Source organism: Alexandromys fortis, unplaced genomic scaffold (assembly GCF_014885135.2).
Source record: "Alexandromys fortis isolate MF-2015 unplaced genomic scaffold, M_Fortis_MF-2015_v1.1 scaffold_141, whole genome shotgun sequence".
NCBI lineage: Eukaryota > Metazoa > Chordata > Mammalia > Rodentia > Cricetidae > Alexandromys > Alexandromys fortis.
Window position 1 is genome coordinate 1,378,778 of NW_026068060.1, and position 11,702 is coordinate 1,390,479.

At 47.2% G+C, this 11,702-nt stretch overlaps 1 protein-coding gene across 4 annotated transcripts in view; it reads right to left on the reverse strand.

Annotated features, from left to right (window-relative positions):
• Nucleotides 1-11,702, reverse strand: part of Atp9a (ATPase phospholipid transporting 9A (putative)) — a 95,914-nt gene that overhangs the window by 63,257 nt on the left and 20,955 nt on the right. For 3 of the 4 annotated variants that reach the window (XM_050120180.1, XM_050120178.1, XM_050120179.1), the window contains exon 2: nt 1,379-1,523. In XM_050120180.1, coding sequence (XP_049976137.1) covers nt 1,379-1,523 — 145 coding nt within the window. Of the gene's footprint in view, nt 1-1,378; nt 1,524-2,885; nt 3,046-11,702 lie in introns of those variants that run through there. The other variant, XM_050120181.1, reaches the window with a different exon arrangement.

The following is an 11,702-nucleotide window of genomic DNA, read 5'->3' on the forward strand; positions in this document are numbered from 1 at the left end:
ATGTTAACATCATAAAGGAAGACAGTGGAGGTGGGCTCTGTCAGCATTCCATCACCATGGGGGAGGGGCTCACTGGCCCCGCCCTCCCTGAAAAGCTAGGACAACTAATAGCTGCTGGGGAGAGGCAGAGGCTTTCTTCATGGGCACAGCCACTAGTCACCTCCAATGCACCTATAAATAACGCTAATAAATTCAATGAGTCACCAAAAGAGAAAAGGCCTGAAAGTGGAAGGGGGGCTACGTGGGAAGAGTAAGGGATTGGTGGGAAGGAGAGAGGGGCAACAGAGGGAGGGTTAGAGGTTGACTATGGTGAAAATACATGACACACATGCATGAGACCCATTACTGTGTATAACACATGCTAACTAAAAACAATGCAGCAGGGCGTGGTGACGCGCATCTTTGCTGCCAACACCGGGGAAGTAGAGGTGGACGGACGGACGTGAGTTTGAGGCCAGCTTGGGTCTACACTGAGAGTTTCAGGTCAGCTAGACAATATAGCAATATAGCAAGCATGGTTACTCCTCCTCCTTCCTGAAAGGGGGGGGGGGCGGCTGCTGCTTGCCCTAAAGCATCTGCGGGTGCTGGTCCATGGGTGTGAGCATGGCTTCCAGTTGTGGGCATGTGTTTACATGTTGCTATGCATGTGCTCATGTGTGTGAGTGTACATGGAGGCCAGGGGCCAATGCTGCTGTCTCTTCACTCACTCTGCACCTTTGTTTCGAGAAGGGTCTCTCACTGACCTTGTAGCTCACTGACTTGGAGACAAGCTAGCCAGTGAGTCCAGGAGTCCCCAGCTCTGCTCCCTGAATGCTGGGATTACAGCTGTGTGTCACCATGTCTGGGTTTATGTGAGTACTAGGGATCCCAACTCAGTCCTTCTGTTTGCACCAAGTACTGTTCCAAATGAGCCATTTCCCCATCCTCCTGAAACATTTATTAGAGAAAAATCTAAATTCCTTCTCGAGATGGTAGGCTGGAACTTTTGCTCTGTCCTTTCAGTCTCCAACCTTCCAGGGCCCAGTCCCCTACACTGCAGTGACATCCTGAGCCCAATACCTGGGACTCGGGCCCCTACACTGTGGTGGCACAGGCTAACAATTTAAGCACCATTGAATATCACTGTTTTGGCATTTTGACTATAAAGTTAAGTTTCCAAAATAACCAATAAACAAGAAGTTATTCTAACAAACAGGGAACAGCTTGGTCAGGAAGACGGCGGACATCCCTGCAAGAGCAGGCCTCTCGGCCACAGAAGATAAAGAAAGGGTCAGTGGTAAAGAGAGCAGAGAGAAATCTACCACAGAAGCCACGGTCCCTGAGGCTAGAACCACGGCACAAACTCACGGCGGGGAAAGCAAATCGCGGCTGCACATACCCCGGGAAGGAAGGTGAAGAAGTTGTACTTCTGGTTGTTGACGACATTTCGAGGGTATCGCTGGTCCCTCTTCTCGGGGTGTCCCAACCAGACAGTACGGGGCCTGGGCTCCCCTCCACCGCAGCATCTCAGCCACTCACAGCACCTACAGGAAAGAACGTCCACAAAATCAGGGCCACGCCAACATTCTATCAAGGCCACACCCATGTTATCAAGGCCATACTCGCATCTAAGCCACACTCACATCTACCCACACATCTAAGTCTTGCCCACGCATGCCCGCAGGCCCGTACACCAGCACAGCCACACCCACACCCGTCCTACTCGCCTCATAATGCTTCTTCTTTATAGGGTCCTGGCCAGGGCAGGGCTGCAGCCACCCAACCTGGGATAACAACCAACCTCCAGTGACCTAAGATGCAGTGGTCCAAAGAGAAAGTGCTGTATCCCTGTGATAGTTACTGGGGAAGATTCAGGATCCCCACAGAAACAAGCCCCTGGGCGTGTCCATGAGGGAGTTTCTAGATGGGGTGAATGAAAGTGGGAAGAACCACCCTAAATGTGGGCAGCCCCAAGAGTGGCATGGGGACAGCAGCATCACAGGCTCCCAAACTGAACAGAAAGGCGAGATCCTGCAGACACCAGCACTCGCTGGTCTCTGCGTCCTGACTGTGGACACAGTGTGACCTGCTGCCTCACGCCGGTGGCGATGGCTTCCCCACCTTGATGGACTATAAGCTGAACACAAAGTCTTCCTCGTGAAGCAGTTTCGTGAGGTATTTAATCACACCATCCAGAAACATAATTAGTGCAATCCCAAAACCCAAAATTATTTCAAAAAAACATTCATTGAAAAATAAAAAAAGATGTAAGCTAAGAAACTTTATATACTTCAGGAAGAATGGTTTTTGTACATTTTACAGATGGGAGCAGGGGGTGCAGAATGAAGACCATAAGCCAAGATAATGAGCAACAGCCAGCTCTGATCTTGACCTGTGAGGGTCCCTGCTCCATCAAGACTATTACATAAAGAACAGTGGGGATCTTCTCCCCATGCCAATTATTCTCTTTTTAGTAAACATTAAAGGCACAAGGCAGAAAGGCCATGTCTGTGTACCTAGAGAACCTGGCGATGGGCCAGTGGCCAGCTGCAAGAGCAAGGACCAGAGAAGCCACTCCCTGCCCAGCTCTTCCCAAAGCACTGGTCATCGGCACCAACCCTCCAGCACCCTGATCCTGGCTCCCAGTCACAAGCAAAGGAATACATGGGGCTCTACCACCAGCCCAGTAAAGCCACCGTGAGAAGCCACTTCACGAGAGTTTATAAACAGGGGACCTGACCATCACGAGCCCCCTAAGGCTACAGTGAAAGCCCCACATCCATGCTTGGGATGCTCACTCCACACTCCTGTATGCACAGGCTGGGAGGAGGAAATTCCCAGACTGCCAGCCCCTGCGATATCACCAAGCAAAGTGAAACCAGCCAGATACAGCTGCTGTGACTCACATGATGCCAGTCGGCCGCGGACCCTCCTTTTCCCCTTCCTCCTGCAGGTCGGGTGTCGGTGGGATGCTCAGGGGTCAGAGCTAAGCCCATGGGGTCCATGTGTAGCAGGACCCCAAAGCAGAGCCAGCCAGCCAGCTGCCTGCTCAGAAGCTCAAAATTTCCATGATGAAACACAATGCTCTTTCTTAAAAATAGCATCCTCATTCCAGTAAACTCAGCTGGGTGGAGCATGCTGGGATACAGACAGGTGCCACAGCCAGTAACCACCGCAAGCCACTAGGTTGTTCTAGGGCCAGAAGCCATACAAGAAGCCCTGGGGACTCCACATTCTTCTCACCCTAGCCTGCTTGCAGGGACAGTCACCGCGCTGGCCATGAGGGGGCACGAGCTGAAGCTGTGTGACCTGAGTGCTAGAAGCAAGGCAAGAGGAGACGAGGGAGAGCCGGAGGGACGGACAAGGGAGGGAGGAGATTCCGCTCACAGGCAGCAGACTACTTCACATGTAGAATTCCTGGTAATTCTCCCTCTCCCACAATCCTTCATATCATATGTAAGAGCTGGAGAGGCGCCTAAGAGAGCGAAAGCATTTTCTACACGACGACCTCAGTTCAGTTCCCAGAGCCCACGGCGAGCTTCCTCCTAAGAACTGCCCTCAGACCTCTACATTCAGGCCACACTCATACAAACAAATAATAAAATAAACAGATAAATCAGTAGAAAATACCTGTGGCTCTGTTTCTGTTTTCCTTGGTTTGTGTATGTGTGCTGGACTCATGATCAGTTTTGTTGCCCAGGCTTGACCTGAACTCATGACCCTCCTGCCTCAGCCCACACTTTGCTTTTCTTGTTAATTCATTTGTGACGGTCTCATGCATCCTACGATGGCTTCAGACTCACTACGTAACTGAGAATGGCAATGAGCTTCTGATCCTCCTGCCTCCGTCTTCCAGTGCTTGAGATGATTAACGTGTGCCACCACCCCCAGTCTATGTTGTACTGCCGAGCCAATGTGGGGCCTCATGGCTACACAAGAACTCCCTGGACAATGCTACATCCCAGCCCTGCTGGGGTGCTCTTTAAACCCAAGGGAAAGCCACCTGATACAACCACAACCAAAATTTTTTTCAAGACAGGGTTTCTCTGTTTAACAGTCCTGGCTGTTCTGGAACTCAGTTTGCAGACCAGGCTGGCCTTGAACTCAGGGATCTGCCTGCCCTCACCTCCTGAGTGCTGGGATTAAAGGCAAGGACCACTACCACCAGGCAAAAATAAATAAGTAAATAAATAAATAATAACAAACAAAACCTTCTATCCCACATTCTAGACAGACTAGGAGATGGGAGCCTTTTAAGAATGAGAAGCTGGCCAGGTGGTGATAGCACATGGCTTTAATCCCAGCAGTTGGGACACAAAGACAGGTGGATCTCTGTGAGTTTGAGGTCAGCCTGGTTGGTCTACAAAGGGAGTTCCAGGACAGGTTCCAAAGCTACAGAGAAACCCTGTCTCAGAAAAAAAAAAAAAAAAACAACAACAACAACAAAAAGAACAAGAAGCTGAAGGATAGACACAATTCCACAGTGCCTGGGTCCTGTGGGAGGAGTGAGGTTTCAAGGCAAACACACCCAAGTGCCAACTCCAGCCCAGGTAGACAATAATGGTGTGGCTTTGGGCTCCCATCTCTGATTCCAGATGGCCTTTGTTAAAGAGAAGTCCTTAACAAAGGCCAGCTGGAATCAGAGATGGGACCTGTCATTCTTAAGAATTTGGAGTTATGTCCATGGTACAGGAGAGTACTTAGCACATAACAGGAATTCAATTAGTCATAGGTTTTCCTTGTTGTGTGTGTGTTTGCTGGAAACAGGATCACTATGTAGCCCTGGCTGGTCTAGACTTACTATGTAGACCAGGCTGGCCTCAAACTCACAGAAATCCCCCTGCCTCTGCCTCCTGAGTGTCTGGACTAAAGCTCTGCACTACCAGGTCTGACTATGGAAAGTCTTTCTTTCTGAGACTTATGTTACATGTGTGCATGTTCTGTTTACCTACATGTATGTAAAAGCACTGTGTGTGTGTGTGTGTGTGTGTGTGTGTGTGTGTGTACCTGATGCCAGGAGAAGCCAGAAAGGGCCCTGGATCCCCTAGAAGGAGGGTTACAAGTGGTTGTGAACTGTCGTGTGGTTGCTGGGAATCAACTCAGGCCCTCCTCAAGAGCAACCAGTGCTCTAAACCTCTGGGCCTTCCTTCTCTCGAGGCCGAGTATCTTATAGCTATGCTTCACAACTGAAAAAAAAATTTTTTTTAATAAAACAACTTTCTCATTTTCTGAAAACAGCTTTTAACCAGATTAAAACATAAAGCCAGCAACCAGCAAGACAGCTCAGCAGGTAAAAAGCAGCATTTGAAGCTGAAGCTGAAAACCTTGGAAGCTATCAGGGAGGAAGAACTGACTCCCAAAGGTGGTGCTCCAGCCTGCACATGCACGCCATGGCACAAACATCATCATCACCATAACAGTAAAATTTAGGGACTAGAGAGATGGTCCAGCTGTTAGGAGTGTGTGCTTTTCTCACAGAAGACCCAAGTTCAGTTCCCAGAATACTGGACAGCTCATGATGGCCTCTGACTCAACTCCAGGGGAGTTTTTTTTTTCTGGCCTCCTCCTGAATCACTGGTCTCTTTCTCTTCCTCCCTCCCTCCATCACACACGCGCATGCAGACCTATTTAAAAAATAAAGCTGGGCCAGGCGGTGGTGGTGTACACCTTTAATCCCAGCACTCGAGAGGCAGAGACAGGCGGATCTCTGTGAGTTTGAGGCCAGCCTGGTCTACAGAGCGAGTTTCAGAACAAACTCCAAAGCTACAAAGAAACTCTGTCTTGAAAAACAAAAAAGAATAAAAGCTGAGCCAGGCAGGGTAGTGCACATCTTTAATCCCAGCACTTGGGAGGCAGAGGCAAAAGGATCTCTGAGTTTGAGGCCAGCCTGGTCTACATAGCAGGTTCCAGGCCAGTCAAGGCTACATAGAGACCTTGTCATAAAACAAAACAAAAGGGGGACTGGAGCAATGGCTCAGTGGTTAAGAGCTTTGTCTGCTCTTCCAAAGGTCCTGAGTTCAATTCCCAGCAACCACATGGTGGCTCACAACCATCTGTATTGAGGTCTGGTGCCCTCTTCTGGCCTGCAGGCATACATGTAGACAGAATATTGTATACAGAAAATAAATAAATAAATAACACAAAAGGTCATCCTGCTGTGGGGCGGAGAAAACAGAACAGGATGCTGGGAAAAAGAAGCTGAGTGAGGAGTCGCCATGATTCTCCCACTCCAGACAGACACAGGTTAAGATCCTCCCTGGTAAGCCAGCTCGTGGGCTACACAGAATATTAGAGATGGGTTAGAACAATATGTAAGAGCTAGCCAATAAGAGGCTGGAACTTATGGGCCAGGCAGTGATTAAAAAAATACAGTTTCCGTGTAATTATTTTGGGGCATAACCTAGCCATGCGGGCGGCCGGGTGCCGGGAACGCAGCCCTGCCGCTCCTATTTCAACAGAGTGGCGCCCAGACGTGATGGGTTAAATCCACTTAAAAACCTGAGAGAGCTTAATTTAAAACAAACAAAAAAATTATGGGACTGGATGTTTGTGTTCCCGCTTGGGATCGGAGGAGAGTGCTCTGAGACCATGCCGATGGCTCAGCGCTCCCCGCCTGCACCTGGGCAGAAGACAGAATCAGGCTTAGGCAGGCGGAAGAGCATGGTGGATTCCTGCCGCCATACAGAGATGCATTTTCAGACTGCGCACTGCTCTGCCTGTCAGATTTGGCTGTAACTTGGATGAAAAGAGTTTCTGTGCTGCACACTCAGTCTCAGAATTAAACTGCTGATTGCGGCTCCAATGTGGACTGCTGTGTGCCTGGAACTGTGAATGGTTCAGGGGCACCAAATGAGGCTGCTCCATGCTGCACTGTGCTGACCTCAAGCAGGAACTACAGTAATTGCCATAATAACAGTGCAGTTAAGGTTTAGACTGGGCAGGACACAGGCAGTACCGTATTACCTGTACATGGTGCAATTTAAGTTTTTAAGAATTGCTTAACATTTTAAGAAGTGCTCCTGGATAGTAAAAAAAAATTACAGATTCACAATAGGACAGATTCAGACATAAAAGACCTTTATGGATCACATTGTTGGATGAATGTACGTAGGCTTGGGAAAGAGAAGAAAAAGAATATAAAGAATAAAGTTAATGTTTTAAAAAGAAAAAGGGTAAAGTCTTTAAAGAGACAGAGTACAGAAGTACAGATAGTTATAGATTAAGAGAAATAAAGAAAAATAAGCCACGTAAAAATGGAAAATTCACAGAGAGTCTGGATTATGTACATTGTGTTTTCTTTAAAATTTTTGACTGTGAAGGAGCTAAGTACAGAGAGACATTTCATTATATGGGCTGCCAAGCTAAACCAAAATGGATTTCATGAGGGTATTATGATTTCAGAATTTGGGTCTAAGGATATGATGCTTTGGAGAGGGTCTTCTTTTGTTTTTGCAGAGGATGAGACCCTGTGGATTGCATCTATTCCGATTTGGTATGATAGACCACGCCCTCCTGAAAGGTTGCTGTGAATACCCTCAAAAAATTGCTTCGCTCAATTGCCAACTGAGATGAAACTAGCATACAGGTTATATCATGAACAACCTAATTAACGACGCCCCTATTCAGCAGGAAGCAGTTTGGAGAGAAAAAACTACGCCCATGTTCCCAAATATTGTTTATAAATGTTCTTTTACATTTAAAGGGGGATATGATATAGATATGAATAATTTGCATTGGTATGGATTTTATGGTCAATTTTGTTATATGTATATGTATTTTTGATCTTGATTAAGGTATTGTGATTGTGTAGTTCATTTAAAAATGTAATGTATAATTAGGAAATATAGGTTGTTAATGGATAATCATCGCTAATACTTAAGCTTGTAGTCATGTTAGTTAGATTTTCTAGATATATAGAGAGATATTTTAGTTAGATAGGCATTCTTCATATCTTTCAAAGGCTGCAGAATATGGCATTTAAGATATTTTAATAACTTAGGGTTTTTCATGACAATGAGACACATTTGCTCCTGGCAGCACCAATCTATTTCAAGAGGAAGATGGGCATCGAAGAGAATCCTTATGGAGTTTGATAGCCATTTGGGCAAGAAACTGCTCTTGCCTGGACTGTTGCATAAACTGGACACAGAGAACCCGCAGAGAGAGGACTGCTGAACTTGCCTAAAGGTGAGATGACCTTTTGGGGTTCCTGCTTCATGAAAGAGTCTGTGAGACATTCTGCAGGACACAGCAAAAAGTGACTGAACTGTCTTTGGAATTTCTTGCTTGATGAGAATGTCTGCTGGATACTATGGGCCTGTAGGCCGAAGATGGATGCCCCAACGGTACAGAGGAACTTTGGGTGACTGTCCAGGCAGCGAGATGTCTCTGTCATTTCTAGAGTTTTCTTATTTCTTGTTTGATAGGTAATATTATATCCTTCTGGAGTCTTTGATGGAGTTGAAGAATGGTTAGTTATAGTTTTCCTTAGTTATGATAAGAGATAAAATAGATATAAATATTGTAACTGTAATTCTTACTTGATAACTGTTTTGTTATATGTAATTTTACTATGTTAAAGTTAAAGCCTTTCTTTTTTGTTTAAACAGAAAAAGGGGAAATGATGTGGGAGTGATTTCTTATTAATAAAGAAACTGCCTTGGCCCATTTTATTGGATAGAAAATTAGGTAGGCGGAGTAGACAGAGGAGAATGCTGGGAAAAAGAAGCTGTGTGAGGAGTCGCCATGGTTCTCCCGCTCCAGACAGACGCAGGTTAAGATCCTCCCTGGTAAGCCAGCTCGTGGGCTACACAGAATATTAGAAATGGGTTAGAACAATATGTAAGAGCTAGCCATAAGGAACTGGAACTATCCGGGCCAGGCAGTGTTTGAAAGAATACAGTTTCCGTGTAATTATTTCTGGGTATAAACTAGCCATGCAGGCGGCCGGGTGCCGGGGACGCAGCCCTGCCGCTCCTATTTCAACAATTTCCTATAAAATCTAAAATGGGAAGGACAAAGATAGGCTATGGTCCAGAGTTTTGCCATGCCACCCCACTTCAAAGCGCCACCTCCAAGCTCCTAGACTGGCAGCTTCGGAAGGAACCTAAGGATAGGGGCAGGGCACACACCAGGCTCCCCGCAATGGTCCTGACCCACCAGCGCACACCTCCCCCACAGTATAATACTACTCCTATATATCCACGGGGCCAAGTGTCAAGGTCCACAAATGACACACACAATCACCCATTCCTTCTTCACAGCTATGAGCAGCTGCTTGTAATACCAGTCCAGGAAAGCTGAGGCAGGAGGATCACTGCACGTTCATGGGGAAATCATGTCTCAAAAACACACAGAACAGCCAGTGTGGTGACACAAGCCTTTAATCCTAACACCCAGGAGGCAGAGGCAGGGGAAGCTCTGTGAGTTCCAGGCCAGCTAGAGCTACATGATAATAGTGAGACCAAGTCTCAGAAAACCAAACGGGCTGGAGAGAGGCTCGCGCCGTTGTTAGGGACCAGATCAGTGACTAACAGCAGCACTGTCAGACTGCCCCAGCCTTCTGCAGCTCCAGCCTCTCAGGATCTGACACACCCTCCTGACCTCCCTGGACACCAGGCATGCAGTACACATGCGTACATGAAGGAGAAACACTCACATGCAAATAAAAACAAGTAAAATACTTTTTTTGTAAAATAAAAATCCAAACAACAAGTCCTAGAGGTGTAAACTCAGCCATTTCTCAGAGAGGCACTCACTTGCTCCAGGTCATGGTATAAACAGCGTGACCCAAACTGAACCACACAGTCTTGTTTGAAAGCGTGGTCTCTGAAGACAGCTGGGCCTTGGGAAATAGCCAGCTCACAATGAACTTTCCTCCTCCTTCTACTGCTCCCATGGAGACCAGCAGCAAGCCACAGTCACAACGCTGTTGTGCCATGGGCGGGGCCCTGGCACAGAGAAGCCTTAGCAAGGCCACAGGAAAGATTGCCCAAGCCCTGCAGTCAGGTGGTACTGCATGCATGCCCATAACCCCAGCACAAGGAGGCTGAGGCAGGAGGATTAGAGTTCAAGGTCATCTTTGGCTGCACACAACCTTCCAAAACAATATAAAGGCCACAGAAATGCTACACTTAATCCCGGGAGGCTGCACCCAGGAGTCAGGCCAGACAGGACTTGGGCATAAAGCCAGGTCAGTGTGCAGGCACCAAGACACCAAGTCCATCCCAGGCTTCCCCAGCCACGGGATGTGTCCCGGTGCACACAAGCTGCTGCCTCCAGGAGCCTGCCTCTTGTGTCCCCAGCGCTGGTGCAGGCAGCCATGGAATTGGTGTGCAGTAAATATTTACGGAGCGCATGAATGCATGAGTCATGGGACTATTTTTACCCTAGTGCTATGCTATAAATTTCAGTTGGCTTTCGGGCGAATGTGCAGAAGGAATAGACTGGAACACCTTGGCTGGCCTTTGAGATGGCGTACAGAACCAGGGAGTAATACTGGGCTGGGCTGCCTTTCCTTCTCCTCAATACTTCCCCCATTTTGTCTTGGCTGTCACTGTGCTTTGGACCATAGAGTTCAGAACCAAAGCTGCAACCAACCTGGGAAAATGCAAAATTCTGCTTCCAAAATCCAGAATCACTGGCATTTTGTTTGTTTTCTTTTCTTTTCTGTCTCTGGGGCTGGAACTCAAGTTTGGTTCTTGGCTAAGCACATGCTCTACCACTGAGCCATGCCTGCAGCCTCTACAATGCCGTTTCAAATGTTATTTGTGCCAGGCATGATATATGTACGTAACCCCAGCCATGTGAGGCAGAGGCAGGAGGACTGCTGTAAGCTTGAGGCCAGCCAGGGCTACGCAGTGAGACACTGTCTTAAAAGCAAAGAAAAAAAAAGGCATTTGCTGCAGGGTATGGTGGCTCAATGTCTGTAATCTCCAATACTCTGGAGGCTGAGGCAGGAGGATTACCATAATTTCAAATCCAGCCTGGGAAATGGAATAAGACCCTGCCTTTTAATCAAACCTGAAATGCGGCTTCATCACCAGCCACCATGGGCAGCCCCTGCCACCCATCTCTCTCTACTTCAATTGTATTATGTTTGTTGCTATTGTTACCTGAGTTTGGGGCATTTGTTTATTTATTTGTGATATTGGACTCCAGTCTCTCCCACATGCTAGGGAGGCAAGTGCTACTCCAACACTCCTCTGTGTACGAAGAGGCATGTATGCAGAATGTGGTATGAGTATGTTTGCTGCTGTTTTGTTCCTGAAACAGGGTCTTACTATGTAAATTTGGCTGGCCTTAAACTCATACAGAGCAACTGCTTCTGCTTCCCAAGTGCTGAGATTATGACTGTTTTCTCTGTTTTTGTTTTTTGAGACAGGGTTTGTGTGTGTGTGTGTGTGTGTGTGTGTGTGTGTGTGTGTGTGTGTGTGGCCCTGTCTGTCTTAGAACTCACTCTGCAGACCAGACTGGCCTTGAGCTCAGAGATCCACCTGTTTCTGCCTCCCTAGTACTGGGATCATAGGTGTATGCCACTACTGCCCAGCTATTTTTTTTTTTTTAATTTAAAGACTGAGCCAAGCATGGTGGCACACACCTTTAATCCCAGATGCATCTCTGTGAGTTCGAGGCCAGTCTGGTCTACAAGGCAAGTTTCAGGACATCTAGGGCTATCCAAAAAAAAAAAAAAAAAAAAAAAAAAAAAAAAAAAAATACGCGAG